The sequence below is a fragment of the Saccharomyces paradoxus genome, chromosome VIII, assembly GCF_002079055.1.
Source record: "Saccharomyces paradoxus chromosome VIII, complete sequence".
Lineage (NCBI taxonomy): Eukaryota > Fungi > Ascomycota > Saccharomycetes > Saccharomycetales > Saccharomycetaceae > Saccharomyces > Saccharomyces paradoxus.
Window position 1 is genome coordinate 308406 of NC_047494.1, and position 14745 is coordinate 323150.

A 14745-nucleotide genomic window follows, 5' to 3' on the forward strand; every position below is an offset into this window, starting at 1 on the left:
AACCGTTAGCAAGGAAGTAGAGCACGATAATTGAGAAGATACTTTGACGTGAATTGCGAAGGAAATTAGGAAATTTTAAAGATGTCTTCATTAGTTACTCTTAATAATGGTTTGAAAATGCCCCTAGTCGGCTTAGGGTGCTGGAAAATCGACAAAAAAGTCTGTGCAAATCAAATTTATGAAGCCATTAAGTTGGGTTACCGTTTATTCGATGGTGCTTGTGACTATGGCAACGAAAAGGAGGTTGGTGAAGGGATCAGGAAAGCCATTTCTGAAGGTCTTGTTACTAGGAAGGATATATTTGTCGTTTCCAAGTTATGGAACAATTTTCATCATCCTGACCATGTCGAATTAGCTTTGAAGAAGACTTTGAACGATATGGGACTTGATTACTTAGATCTGTATTATATTCATTTCCCAATCGCCTTCAAATATGTTCCCTTTGAAGAGAAATATCCACCAGGATTTTACACGGGTGCAGATGACGAGAAGAAGGGCCACATTACTGAAGCACATGTGCCAATCATAGATACGTACCGGGCCCTGGAAAAATGTGTTGATGAAGGCTTGATTAAGTCTATTGGTGTCTCCAACTTTCAAGGGAGCCTGATTCAGGATTTGTTACGTGGCTGTAGAATCAAGCCCGTAGCTTTACAAATCGAACACCATCCTTACTTGACCCAAGAACACCTAGTGGAGTTTTGTAAATTACACGATATCCAGGTAGTTGCTTATTCTTCCTTCGGTCCTCAATCATTCATCGAGATGGACTTACAGTTAGCAAGGACCACGCCAACTCTGTTCGAGAATGATGTGATCAAGAAGGTCTCACAAAACCACCCAGGCAGTACTACTTCTCAAGTGCTACTAAGATGGGCAACTCAGAGAGGTATTGCCGTCATTCCAAAATCCTCTAAAAAGGAAAGATTACTTGGCAACTTAGAAATTGAAAAAAAATTCACTCTAACAGAGCAAGAACTGAAGGATATTTCTGCTCTAAATGCCAACATCAGATTTAATGACCCATGGACCTGGTTGGATGGTAAATTCCCCACTTTTGCCTGATCTAGCCTGCAAAATTCAAGCCCAACGACGATATGACACTTCCCTCGCCCCACTACTGTATATGTGTATAAGTTTTTAAATATTTTCCTATTTAGATACAAAGAGCTGTTTTAAATAAAATGTTGGATATGGAATCTCTACTTGTGGCGTTGTCCACGCTTTTAATTCTCTCTTGTATTGTTGACAATTTGGCCATTTTTTAACAGAGCCCAACGGTAATTGAAATTAAAAGGGAAACGAATGGAGCGATGAGTGAGTGATAATAAAAACGCATCCAAGAGCAAAGCAGTCGCAAAACCATTTGAGCAACTGGATAGCTATCGGGAAATCCATAGAAGCTACTATTTCAATTAAAACAACGGTGAGACATGAACGACAAGATATCCATTTTACCTCCTGAACCTATCCAGCTACTTGACGAGGATACTACGGAGCCTGAAGTCGAAATTGACTCACAACAAGAGAATGAGGGACTTATCAGCGTCTCAAACAGCAATGGTAGCAGTAGCGGTAGTAATGACTGTGGCGCTAGAATTACCAGGACAAGACCTAGGCGGAGCAGTTCCATCAATGCAAACTTCAGTTTTCAAAAGGCTCACGTCAGTGATTGTACGATAGTCGATGGAGACCATGGAACAAAGTTTGCTGTTTGGAGAATCACCGTTTTTCTTGAACCCAACTTGAACGCTTTTGCAGCCAAGAGAGAAAGCTATAAAATCCAAACCTATAAACGGTACTCTGACTTCGTCAAGTTAAGAGAGGATTTGCTCACAAGAATCAAGACAGTGAAACCTGAGAAGCTACACTGTTTACAGATTCCCAGCCTTCCCCCTTCGGTTCAATGGTACAGTTCTTGGAAGTATCAGCAAGTGAATCTGAACAAAGATTGGCTAGCCAAAAGACAAAGAGGGCTCGAGTACTTCCTCAACCACATCATTCTTAACAGCGGCCTCGTAGAGATGGCCAAGGATATACTCATACAGTTCCTAGAGCCTTCAAAACGGGTTGCATAATTCACGCGATCCTTATCCAACGCACTATCCTTCTCATCGACCACTAATATCACATTTAGCTCGGGCGCGTTGTTAATTAACCACTCAATGGAGAATGCCTTAAGCTGACAGCAATGAAAACTTTTAGGGGATCATCGAATGCTAAAGGGAAGAACGAGACGGAGTCCACAGTTTCCAATAGAAATAAAAAATGATAAAACATATAGTATTGCCATTCAGGACGAATTTGATTGGTTTGAATACACCCGTACTGTCAAGGATGATTCATCACAAGGTTACCATCATAGGCTCTGGCCCTGCTGCGCACACCGCTGCCATATATTTGGCAAGAGCGGAGATGAGGCCCACATTATACGAAGGAATGATGGCCAATGGCATTGCTGCTGGTGGCCAATTGACAACAACCACCGATATCGAAAATTTTCCAGGGTTTCCTGAGTCGCTGAGTGGCAGTGAACTGATGGAGAGAATGAGGCAACAATCTGCGAAGTTTGGTACTAACATAATAACTGAAACTGTCTCTAAAGTCGATTTGTCTTCAAGACCATTCAGGTTATGGACAGAATTTAATGAAGATGCAGAGCCTGTGACCACAGATGCTATAATCTTGGCAACTGGTGCTTCTGCCAAGAGAATGCATTTGCCAGGGGAGGAAACCTACTGGCAGCAGGGAATTTCTGCCTGTGCTGTGTGTGATGGTGCAGTCCCTATTTTCAGGAACAAGCCGTTGGCTGTAATCGGTGGAGGTGATTCTGCATGTGAAGAGGCTGAATTTCTAACAAAATATGCGTCGAAAGTATATATATTAGTAAGAAAGGACCATTTTCGTGCGTCCGTAATAATGCAGAGACGAATTGAGAAGAATCAAAACATCATTGTTTTGTTCAACACAGTCGCATTAGAAGCTAAGGGTGATGGTAAGTTATTGAATATGTTGAGGATCAAGAATACAAAAAGCGGTGTGGAGAATGATTTAGAAGTGAATGGACTATTTTACGCAATAGGTCACAACCCTGCCACAGACATAGTTAAGGGACAAGTAGATGAAGAAGACACAGGATATATAAAAACTATGCCTGGATCGTCTCTGACTTCTGTGCCAGGTTTTTTTGCCGCAGGAGACGTTCAGGACTCTAGGTATAGACAAGCGGTTACTTCTGCCGGTTCCGGATGCATTGCTGCTTTGGATGCAGAACGGTATTTGAGTGCCCAGGGGTAACTTTAAAAACCGTTTTTTCTTTCTTTTTATTGTTCGATTATGTTACGTATTTCATGTTTTTTAAGGTATATTGAATTTTTTTATAAGATACATACATATATATATGTGCGTATTGCTACGACAAAAGAAGGGACAAAGGAATAAGCGTTGAAATTGACGATAGAAATAGGAAAACATTAATTAGTCATCATTTTAAATGGGACTTTTTCACTTGTAAACTTTTGACCTGCTCTTCTAGTTTTTTTACCTTGCCTTGAATTTCTTCCAAGTCACCGTTCAGTCTGATTCTTTCATTAACAATATTTTGCTCCCATTGTCTAAACCTTTGCTCCTCAGCTTTGACTTGGTCAGTAAAATACTTCTTCAACGCATTTTCCTCTTCCTTATATCTAGGATTGTGCGATAATTTTCTTGCTGGTGCAATTGCTGGAAGGGTGAAATCTTCATTCCCGTCTCCAGTGTTTTCATGACCTTCAAGTCTTAATCTTCTGTACGTTTCGTAATGCATTTCTTGGGTAGTTGAAATCAAATCTAATAGATAAGTCCTTAGTAACAGGGCTCTGAGCTTACGAAAATCACAGTGGGAATCGTTTTCAATTTCCACAAGCCCCCATGGGTACTTTCTGGCAACCACCTGAGTGCCTTGCCCATTGTCAAATTTTTTTTCAGATCCCACTATGGCAAATGGCATTGCCTCTATCAACTGCCTTGCGTGTTCGATGGCAGCAGAATCTGGATTACTGCCACTTTTGGCATCTTCCTTAGAATCAGCGTCTAATGGAGGTGTAAAAATACGGATTTCTTGAGCTTCTATTACCTGTCTGATCCTGGATTTAAATTGTTGTAATTCTTGGGCAGTCAATGTATCAGCTTTAGCAATAACTGGAATCAGATTGGCTCTGGTAGACAGTCTCTTCATAGTCTCAATATCAATTGGCTTCAAACCGTGTCCAGTGGGTCTAATGAAGTAGAGAACGGCATGAACTCTTAGGTCAAATTTCTTAGTACGATATGGTTGTTGCTCTTGACGCATATAAGAATCGTGTTGATCATCAATAAAATCCACCAATGGTTGCCAAGCTTTGTTATTATTCACGTTGTCCCCAAAACCTGGGGTGTCAATGACATTAACGCGTAACTCGAAATGTTTCTCTTCCAGCAAAGCCCTCGTAATGTCGATTTCTACAGTTTTTCTGATAGGTTCTTGACGGTGTTGTTGGCCATCCGCTCTTTTTAAGACAGTCTGAAATAAGGTGTTAATAAATGTCGTCTTACCTAATCCACTTTCACCACATAACATCACGGTGAATGTACCACCTTCTTCATTAACAATTTTATAACGTTGGTTAGGGAGATTGGATATCCCTACGGGTGGGGGAACAGGGGCAGCAGTGGCAGTAGCAGCACTCATTCTTAATAACAATATGTAGTATATTCGGTATCAACACTCTTCAGACCAAAATCCTATATCTTGTTGCACCTTTCGAGGATTTGATCTGATCAAAACAAAACAATGTTAATTTCGAAAAAAATTTCGGATTCTTCAGTTTTCCAGCGCCCTGTTTTTTTTCTGTAATCGTGATTAAAGAAAAAAAAAGAGACTTACCATAGGATAATCTTTATAAACAAAGTAAAGGATAGCATAACTAATAGCTGAATTGCTAATCGTGGTACTGCAGCATGTCACATCCGCATTCACATAGCATATACCTATCTGAACTGCCCGTCAGGAAACCTCAGACCATGGGCAATCCTCTTTTGAGGAAGATTCAAAGAGCTTGCAGAATGTCACTAGCTGAACCAGACTTGGCGTTAAATCTTGACATTGCTGACTACATTAATGAAAAACAGGGCGCTGCTCCTAGGGATGCTGCCATTGCGCTCGCTAAATTGATCAACAATAGAGAATCGCACGTTGCAATATTCGCGTTATCTCTATTAGACGTGCTCGTCAAGAATTGTGGATACCCATTCCACTTGCAAATTTCTAGAAAAGAGTTTTTGAATGAATTGGTCAAGAGATTCCCAGGTCACCCACCTTTACGTTATTCCAAGATTCAGAGATTGATTTTGACTGCCATTGAAGAATGGTATCAAACAATCTGTAAGCACTCAAGTTACAAGAATGATATGGGTTATATTAGAGACATGCATCGTTTGTTGAAATACAAGGGTTATGCATTCCCAAAAATCAGTGAATCTGACCTAGCGGTTTTGAAGCCTAGTAATCAATTGAAGACAGCCAGTGAAATTCAAAAAGAACAGGAAATTGCTCAAGCTGCAAAACTGGAAGAACTGATTAGACGCGGTAAGCCTGAAGATTTGAGAGAAGCTAACAAATTGATGAAAATCATGGCGGGTTTCAAAGAAGACAATGCAGTTCAAGCTAAACAGGCCATCTCCAGCGAATTGAACAAATTGAAACGTAAGGCTGATCTACTGAATGAAATGCTGGAATCACCTGACTCACAAAATTGGGATAATGAGACTACTCAAGAACTTCACAGTGCATTAAAAGTAGCTCAACCAAAATTTCAAAAGATCATTGAAGAAGAACAGGAAGACGATGAGTTAGTGCAGGATTTACTGAAGTTTAATGATACAGTTAATCTATTATTGGAAAAATTCAGTTTATTGAAAAACGGTAACTCCAATGCTGCTTCACAAATACACCCAAGCCACGTTTCTGCTCCGTTACAACAATCTTCTGGTGCTTTAACCAATGAAATCAACTTAATCGATTTCAACGACTTGGACGAAACACCCTCTCAAGGTAACAACAACACCAACGGTACTGGTACGCCAGCAGCAGCAGAAACATCTGTTAATGACTTACTGGGCGATTTGACCGATTTATCTATTTCGAACACTCAGAGTGCTAACCAAACATCCTTTGGTCTGGGAGGCGATATCGTGTTGGGGTCCTCTCAACCAGCACCACCAATTACTACTACTAACAACTCAAATAACACTTTGGATCTTTTGGGACTTTCAAGCCCTCAACCACCAACCAATGCTCAAGCACCAAACAGCAATGGGATTGACCTTTTGTCAGGATTCAACACGACGACAAGTACTGCTACCGCGCCCGCAAGAACCCTGGTCAATCAGTCTTCTAAGTTGAAGATTGAGTTCGAAATATCTAGGGAATCCAGCTCAGTTATAAGGATAAATTCGTTTTTCACAAACTTGAGCTCGTCGCCAATCTCCAATTTAGTTTTCTTATTGGCAGTACCCAAGTCAATGGCATTGAGATTGCAACCTCAATCAAGTAATTTTATGGTCGGTGACGCTAAAGATGGTATCACTCAAGAAGGCACAATAGAAAACGCTCCAGCTGGTTCTTCAAAGGCTTTGAAAGTCAAGTGGAAAGTTAACTATTCTGTCAACTCCACTCAAACTGAAGAAACTGCTGTTTTTACATTACCTAATGTGTAATCCCCTGGCGTTTTTTATTGGTTCTTTCTCTTCTTTATGTATATTTTTGGAAAGATAAATACCTATATGTAGATAATCTAATAAAGATCTTCGCAACAGTACATGTTTCACTCAATATTATATGTTGCGTTTTCAAGCATGAGAAGCAGTTGGCAATGTTAGATCGTGTAGGGGAAAAAAACAAGAAATGGTATATTTTGTTGTCCTCACAACCACTGAAAAATCGAAGCCAAGCAGAAGGAAAGTGGAGATGGAAAAAGTTTTTCGTTTTTATTCGAAATCTAGAAATATTTTCATTCACGAAAGCCTTTCATTAAAACTATCCACCATTGATGACCCCAAAAGTGGATATGGCCTTTTCATAGAGCCTTCCAAGTTCAATCATGATGAACTGGAGAATGAAACCATTCAACTGCTACGAATCCCTAAACATTACACGTTTAATATCAACACCCTTCTGACTCTCTTGGGAGATGAAGACGAATTTTCTTCAAAAGAAGAATTCCAAAGAACAAATAACAAAATTAAGATTGCCCTTCGTGAAATAATGGCTCATCCCAACTTCAGTAGATTTCTGACAGAAACGAATTTACTCATAATTTATTTCATGATATTCCGGACAATTCATCGTGATTATGAGATACCCAAGAATATCAAATATTATTTAGAAAATGTTTTAATGAGGATTAAAGTGGAAACGGCTATGGATTCAATTGAGAACTTAGCCACTGATTATGGACATTATCCGCAAATTTTTGGCCTGCGAGAGACACTAATGTTATTCAAAGAACTTTTCCAAGACCTCCTGAACTTAAATGACATCAAACATATTTATTCTGCAATAATTTCACGTTGTTTAGAGATACCAGAAAAGTCCGATACCAAAGGTGAAGAGTTCACCGTTCATACTACTTTAATTCCCATTTTAGATTTTGCCAACCATGAAAATACCCAAAAAAATGCTTACTTTGACATCAACCCCTCCAATAATGATGTTTTACTTATATTGGATACGAAAGCGGTTCGAGGAAAGACTGCAAAACCTTTTGAAGCTTTCATTAGTTACTCACCAACAGAGGATTTGTTTTCCATGTTAATAACATACGGGTTTACCCCAGTTTTTAAAGGATATTCCCAATTTTGGGCTTTATCATTTGACAGGTGCTTTTTAAGAGACTATACTGGGCCAGATAAGAATACAAATTTAAGACTGTTCTACAAATGGATGCATATAAATCCAGTGATGCCACTAGTTAAACACGAGCACAATGGACAGGTCCGCTGGTTTATCAATGACACCGCACCAGAATTTGATATGCTTTTGCTCCCATTCATTCCATCGTTAGGTGATGCCAAAATTGCTCGGTGGGCATACGATTCCACTTGCCATTTGATGTTCACCAAGATTCATTGCTTAGTAAATCCTGAGACGAACGAACATGCATCAATGATTGCAGAAAACTATCACTCTCTCATTAAAGAGAGGGAGTTAAACGGTGACGATTTCATAAACTTACCGCCATTAGCTTGGTCGTTGCATTACAAGGATACAGATAGCGGTTGTGTTCGGAAAAGACATGTGAACAGTGAAGATGCAATCGCTGTACTTCAACAAGAGCTGGGGCAAGACACAGCCGAAATCAAATCTCAGTTTATCAACTTCTTCCGGAGCTTTTTAGAATTTCGGAGATCCAGAATCACTAAACCTACCAGTGATTCGAAAGTTGCGAGCGTATTATTCGAGCAAGAAAGGGAGATAATTGCTGACCTAGCGAAAGCTATCGATAACAGCTCTACTGTTTTTTTCAGCGATCTAAAAGTTACACTGCACGCCGAACTCGGTAGACTACCCCCTCTAAGGTTTCTAGATGATCACATAGAGGTCTCAGTGGATAAGCAGAAGCCAAGCTTTATTTGTGAAGACCTTGCTTCTTACACACCCAATAGATTTACAGATTTTTTTCAAGAAGAAATAATTAAATATGCCACTTTCTTTCAGGATGATTAGATGAGCGCCACTTACAATCTTGTATATAAACATTTTTAGTTGTTATTTCTCTTAAATTAAAAGTAGTACATAAAGGAATCTGACGCGTTTTTTTTTTGCTGTCTCTCTTTCTCGCGTTCTACTCATTTCTCCATCTGAAACTAAGAAAAGAGGAGTTCTATGGCATAATAACCACCAGTTACTTAAGGGAGTAGAACAAGCGTTCGGTATCTGGCAGGTTATTATGAAGAATATTTTGGTGTATGGCATTTGTCTGTTATTTGCTCTTATTCAAAACGTAAAAGGTGTCCATTTTTATGCAAAATCAGGGGAAACCAAATGCTTTTATGAACATTTATCGCGGGGAAACCTACTGATCGGCGATTTGGACTTGTATGTGGAAAAGGATGTTCTATTTGAAGAGGACCCTGAAGCCACTTTGACGATAACTGTAGATGAAACATTCGATAATGATCATCGTGTTTTAAATCAGAAAAACTCGCACACAGGTGATTTTACTTTCACAGCTTTAGATACAGGTGAACATAGATTTTGCTTTACCCCATTCTACAGCAAGAAATCTGCCAGACTAAGAGTATTCATTGAACTAGAAATCGGTAATGTCGAGGCCCTTGATAGTAAAAAAAAAGAAGACATGAATTCACTCAAGGGAAGGGTCGGTCAGCTGACTCAAAGGTTATGTTCTATTCGCAAGGAGCAAGACGCTATTAGAGAAAAAGAGGCAGAATTCAGAAACCAAAGTGAATCAGCCAATAGCAAGATAATGACGTGGTCTGTATTTCAACTTCTTATATTACTGGGTACCTGCGCCTTCCAGCTACGCTATCTCAAGAATTTCTTCGTCAAACAGAAGGTTGTATAATATACCATGTCATATAGTGTCTATATATATATCGCTCATTACGAATCGGTGCAATGAGCTCTTCGATATGAAATATTCCAACCAAGCTCAATAATAGGAATGACTTAAACTGAGACCATCGAGTGCAAAAAAAAGCAGATAAAAACCCAATAACAATGAGCGACCACGAGCTTGATGGTACCACATCTGAACTTGAGGCACTAAGATTGGAAAATGCGCGATTAAGAGAGCAACTCGCCAAGAGGAAAGACAACAGTCAGAACTACCCACTATCTTTGGAAGAATACCAGCGCTACGGGAGACAAATGATTGTTGAAGAAACAGGCGGTGTAGCAGGCCAAGTAAAATTGAAAAATTCGAAAGTTTTAGTAGTTGGTGCTGGTGGTTTGGGGTGTCCCGCCTTGCCCTACTTGGCGGGCGCAGGCGTGGGTCAGATCGGTATAGTAGATAACGATGTAGTAGAAACTTCCAATTTGCATAGGCAAGTTCTCCATGATTCTAGTAGAGTCGGTATGTTGAAATGTGAGTCGGCCAGGCAATATATCACGAAACTAAATCCGCACATTAACGTCGTCACCTATCCCGTTAGATTGAATTCCAGTAATGCCTTTGAGATTTTTAGATATTACGATTATGTATTAGACTGTACAGATTCCCCATTGACCAGATATTTAGTGTCTGATGTTGCGGTTAATCTGGGAATAACAGTGGTGTCAGCATCCGGTTTGGGAACAGAGGGCCAGCTAACTATATTGAACTTCAACAACATGGGACCATGTTACAGATGCTTTTATCCGACCCCTCCACCACCAAATGCGGTGACTTCCTGTCAAGAAGGCGGTGTGATAGGCCCATGCATTGGACTAGTTGGAACGATGATGGCTGTTGAGACTTTAAAGCTCATCCTAGGAATCTACACCGAGGAGAATTTTAGTCCCTTTTTGATGTTATATTCAGGCTTCCCGCAGCAAAGCCTGCGCACTTTCAAAATGAGAGGCAGACAAGAGAAGTGCCTGTGTTGCGGTAAGAATCGAACAATAACAAAAGAAGCCATCGAAAAGGGAGAGATCAATTACGAACTGTTCTGCGGTTCACGAAACTATAGTGTATGCGAGTCTGACGAAAGGATCAGTGTGGAAGCATTTCAGAATATATACAAGGATAATGGATTTCTACCGAGACACATCTTCCTTGACGTTAGACCCTCCCACCACTATGAGATATCTCACTTCCCCGAGGCAGTCAATATTCCAATCAAAAAGTTAAGAGATATGGGCGGGGATCTTAAAAAATTACAAGAAGAACTCCCTACTGTAGAAAGGGACAGTGATATAGTGGTTCTTTGTCGTTATGGTAACGACTCTCAATTAGCTACAAGATTGTTGAAAGATAAATTTGGGCTCTCTAATGTACGTGATGTGAGAGGAGGTTACTTCAAGTACATAGACGATATTGATCAAACCATTCCTAAATATTAGTTTGCGTATACACGTACAATGAATATATGTAACTTCATCCTTTTTTATCCATTTTCTTCCTTTCGTCATTTATTGTTTTCTGTGTCTTCCAATCTATTACAGGAATGATCTCAAATACTTGGGCAGCTTATTCAAGCTGCGTCTTGCAATTCCTTCAACGCAGAAGCTAAATCCTTAATTAAGTCATTAGCGGATTCACACCCCACAGATACTCTTATTAAAGTTTGGTCGATATATGGATCGGTCATTGCTCTCCATTCAACAAGAGACTCGATTCCACCTAGTGAGGTTGCATGATGAAAATATTTCAACTTTAGGGGTAACCGTTTACACTGCTCCTTGGTGTGTAGAGTGATAGCAAAAACGGGACCATATCCGCCCACCAGTTGCTTTTTAACAAACTCTTCTGTTTGCAAAGAAGAGTGGTAAATCGTCTTCAGTACTTTGTCAAATTCAGATTGGTGATCTGACAAAAATTTGACTATTTTCGTAGCGTTTTCTGATTGTTTAGTTATTCTCATTTCGTAGGTCCTCAGGGACCGCAACAACATAAAGCTTTCCAGATTTGCCACGTTTGTGCCTAAATAAATTCTGTCGTCTTTTAGTTGTCGAGATGTTGCTTCTTCTTTCACCACAATGACGCCACTCAACAAGTCTGAATGGCCACCAAAGTACTTAGTAGCAGAGTACAAGATAATATCGGCTCCAAAATTCCATGCGTATTGCAATGGTGGAGATGCGAATGTGGAATCCACTATGAGTAGGGCACCTTTTGCATGGGCTCTGCGGGCCAAACTCTCGATATCAGAAGAGGTACCATATGGATTTACAGGAGATTCTAAGTGGACGATGTCACCTTCAGAAGCGTATTTTTCAATATCTTCTAAGGGATATTGCTTAATGCCGTAATTACGGGTCAATATGTTTGCAATTGCTCGAACACCATGGTAGCTCTGTCCGATAAAGATCTTCTTAGGGTTGTAATGCACCATTGCCGCATAGAACGCAGCTAAACCGGAGGAATAAATGACAGCATAACCATCGAGGATCTCTGAGAAGATACTTTCCAATCTGGTGCTGTTTGGATGTGCTAGTCGTGAATATACAGGTTTCTTTTCCATAAAGTCCAAGTTTTCACGCTCTGTCCATGGAACTAGATCGTCATCATCGTAACGGAAGGTTGTAGAGACATTGATTGGGGGTGCCACGTCACTAACCCTGTTATCTTTATCATCGCCATGAATCAAAGCTGTTGACAAGTCGACCATCTTACGTGCTCTTTTCGTACAGTCTGCCTTTACATCCATGTTTTGCAACAGTTTAAAAGAATGCAGGTTACAAGAAGTTATCGAGGTGGAATATGCTTATATATCGCGTGTTGCATAAAGTCATCAAGTGATCGCATTTAGAATTAAACACCTCAAAAAAATAGAAACCACAGTTTCACTATCTAGCAGAACCCACAAGATGTTCTCCAGACTTGCCAGTGAACCAAAAAGCTACTCTTAGCGCATATTCGAAGGGCATTGAAGATATTCACCTACTGTTATTACGAAAACTAAACCTCTTTCTGTTTGATTATATAACGTTAATGTTGCGACCAATATAAACATCGCATAATCACACGTGACAAAAGTCCCCTTCAACGTACCTATATAACGTGATGCAGTTTATTGCCAAGAAACAAGCTTCTTAGTTTAAGCTCTGCTAACATTAGAATACAGAACCACTCTGGCTTTTGAGATACTAGTTCACTAGTTACGGTTTTCCATCCCTCTTATCTATTCTAGCCTTATCATACATATTTGTAGAATAGAATTGTAGATAAATACGCTCGCTAGTGAAAAAATAGGGTCTTTTCTTTCTATATGAAGAAAAGGAAAAAAGTTCATTTATAATGAGCAAACAGGCAGAAAAAGAATAAGGGCTCAGCTTTTCTATGTTTAGGATACAACTGAGAACTATGTCCAGCAAAGCATGCAAGAATGATTACCCAAAGGAGTTTGTCAGTTTCTTAAACAGCTCGCACTCTCCTTACCATGCAGTTCATAATATCAAAAAGCATTTGGTGTCAAGAGGTTTCAAAGAATTGAGTGAACGCGACTCATGGGCTGGTATCGTTGCACGAAAAGGCAAGTACTTTGTGACAAGAAATGGCTCTTCTATTATTGCATTTGCTGTTGGTGGGAAATGGGAGCCTGGTAATCCGATTGCTATTACGGGCGCTCACACTGATTCCCCTGTATTAAGAATCAAGCCTATTTCCAAAAGGGTTAGTGAGAAGTATCTACAAGTGGGCGTTGAGTGCTACGGTGGTGCTATCTGGCATTCATGGTTTGATAAGGATTTGGGCGTTGCCGGAAGAGTTTTTGTAAAGGACGCCAAAACTGGAAAATCTATTGCTAGATTGGTAGATTTGGATAGACCTTTGCTAAAGATTCCCACTTTAGCTATTCACCTGGATAGAGACGTAAATCAAAAATTCGAGTTCAATAAAGAAACTCAACTGTTACCGATTGGTGGTTTGCAAGGAGACAACGCAGAAATGAATTCTGAAAAGGAGATTGATAACGGTGGTTTTACCTCTATCAAGACGATAGTGCAGAGGCACCACGCAGAACTTTTGGAGCTAGTCGCCAAGGAACTCGCTATCGATGCAATTGAAGACATTGAAGACTTCGAATTGATTCTTTACGATCATAACGCATCTACGCTCGGCGGGTTCAACGACGAGTTTGTCTTCTCCGGGAGATTAGATAATTTGACGTCTTGTTTCACATCATTGCACGGTTTGACGTTAGCAGCTGACACAGAAATCGATCAAGAATCTGGCATTAGATTGATGGCATGCTTTGATCATGAGGAGATTGGCTCATCTTCCGCTCAAGGAGCAGATTCCAACTTCTTGCCTAATATCTTAGAGAGGTTGTCTATTTTAAAAGGGGACGGTTCTGATGAATCTAAGCCATTGTCCCACTCGTCGATATTGGAAACTTCTGCCAAATCGTTCTTCCTATCCTCTGATGTTGCTCACGCAGTTCATCCAAACTATGCGAACAAATATGAAAGCCAGCATAAACCTTTATTGGGTGGTGGTCCCGTAATCAAGATTAACGCAAATCAACGTTACATGACCAATTCACCAGGCCTAGTCTTGGTGAAAAGACTAGCAGAAGCTGCTAAAGTACCTCTGCAATTGTTTGTTGTAGCTAATGATTCCCCATGTGGATCCACCATCGGTCCCATTTTGGCCTCAAAGACAGGTATTAGAACTCTAGATATAGGTAATCCCGTGTTGAGTATGCATTCCATTAGAGAGACCGCTGGTTCTTCGGACTTGGAGTTTCAGATCAGATTATTTAAGGAATTTTTTGAACGCTACACTTCCATAGAATCCGAAATTGTTGTTTAAATACAAATCTTAGATCATCCATAATCCGGTATATTTATTTTTCTCTTTTATCTTTACACATAGGCAAATATATAATCTTGTGATCTACATAAGGTTTCGCGGGGGCCTGGAAAGAAAAATAAAAAGTTTTTGAAAGAGTACACGCTTAAACAAAAGGAAAGGACGGATTTGATATGTAAGTAAATAATTCGAAGAAGGTAGCAGATTGATCAATTTTGCATGAACGAAAAGCTGTTCTTAAACGCCAACT

At 39.9% G+C, this 14745-nt stretch overlaps 10 protein-coding genes across 10 annotated transcripts; 8 read left to right on the forward strand and 2 right to left on the reverse strand.

Annotated features, from left to right (window-relative positions):
- Positions 1 to 81: 81 nt before the first annotated feature.
- GRE3 (trifunctional aldehyde reductase/xylose reductase/glucose 1-dehydrogenase (NADP(+))) lies at positions 82 to 1065 on the forward strand (the record flags this gene model as incomplete). The annotated part of the gene is made up of 1 exon (XM_033910883.1): positions 82 to 1065. One exon carries the CDS (start codon positions 82 to 84, stop codon positions 1063 to 1065), a length of 984 nt encoding a protein of 327 aa, XP_033766774.1.
- A 368-nt stretch (positions 1066 to 1433) lies between these two features.
- YPT35 (Ypt35p) lies at positions 1434 to 2078 on the forward strand (the record flags this gene model as incomplete). Its single annotated transcript, XM_033910884.1, has 1 exon — positions 1434 to 2078. One exon carries the CDS (start codon positions 1434 to 1436, stop codon positions 2076 to 2078), a length of 645 nt encoding a protein of 214 aa, XP_033766775.1.
- A 190-nt stretch (positions 2079 to 2268) lies between these two features.
- TRR2 (thioredoxin-disulfide reductase TRR2) lies at positions 2269 to 3297 on the forward strand (the record flags this gene model as incomplete). The annotated part of the gene is made up of 1 exon (XM_033910885.1): positions 2269 to 3297. One exon carries the CDS (start codon positions 2269 to 2271, stop codon positions 3295 to 3297), a length of 1029 nt encoding a protein of 342 aa, XP_033766776.1.
- Positions 3298 to 3484: 187 nt separating this feature from the next.
- On the reverse strand, positions 3485 to 4708 carry CDC12 (septin CDC12; the record flags this gene model as incomplete). Its single annotated transcript, XM_033910886.1, has 1 exon — positions 3485 to 4708. One exon carries the CDS (start codon positions 4706 to 4708, stop codon positions 3485 to 3487), a length of 1224 nt encoding a protein of 407 aa, XP_033766777.1.
- A 269-nt stretch (positions 4709 to 4977) lies between these two features.
- Positions 4978 to 6735, forward strand: GGA2 (phosphatidylinositol 4-phosphate-binding protein; the record flags this gene model as incomplete). The annotated part of the gene is made up of 1 exon (XM_033910887.1): positions 4978 to 6735. The coding sequence occupies one exon, from the start codon at positions 4978 to 4980 to the stop codon at positions 6733 to 6735; it is 1758 nt and encodes a 585-aa protein (XP_033766778.1).
- Positions 6736 to 6922: 187 nt separating this feature from the next.
- CTM1 (cytochrome c lysine N-methyltransferase) lies at positions 6923 to 8743 on the forward strand (the record flags this gene model as incomplete). Its single annotated transcript, XM_033910888.1, has 1 exon — positions 6923 to 8743. One exon carries the CDS (start codon positions 6923 to 6925, stop codon positions 8741 to 8743), a length of 1821 nt encoding a protein of 606 aa, XP_033766779.1.
- Positions 8744 to 8966: 223 nt separating this feature from the next.
- Positions 8967 to 9605, forward strand: ERP5 (Erp5p; the record flags this gene model as incomplete). Its single annotated transcript, XM_033910889.1, has 1 exon — positions 8967 to 9605. The coding sequence occupies one exon, from the start codon at positions 8967 to 8969 to the stop codon at positions 9603 to 9605; it is 639 nt and encodes a 212-aa protein (XP_033766780.1).
- Positions 9606 to 9760: 155 nt separating this feature from the next.
- UBA4 (Uba4p) lies at positions 9761 to 11083 on the forward strand (the record flags this gene model as incomplete). Its single annotated transcript, XM_033910890.1, has 1 exon — positions 9761 to 11083. The coding sequence occupies one exon, from the start codon at positions 9761 to 9763 to the stop codon at positions 11081 to 11083; it is 1323 nt and encodes a 440-aa protein (XP_033766781.1).
- Positions 11084 to 11214: 131 nt separating this feature from the next.
- Positions 11215 to 12390, reverse strand: SPAR_H01540 (putative cystathionine beta-lyase; the record flags this gene model as incomplete). Its single annotated transcript, XM_033910891.1, has 1 exon — positions 11215 to 12390. One exon carries the CDS (start codon positions 12388 to 12390, stop codon positions 11215 to 11217), a length of 1176 nt encoding a protein of 391 aa, XP_033766782.1.
- A 632-nt stretch (positions 12391 to 13022) lies between these two features.
- APE4 (aspartyl aminopeptidase) lies at positions 13023 to 14495 on the forward strand (the record flags this gene model as incomplete). The annotated part of the gene is made up of 1 exon (XM_033910892.1): positions 13023 to 14495. One exon carries the CDS (start codon positions 13023 to 13025, stop codon positions 14493 to 14495), a length of 1473 nt encoding a protein of 490 aa, XP_033766783.1.
- Between the last annotated feature and the right edge of the window lie 250 nt (positions 14496 to 14745).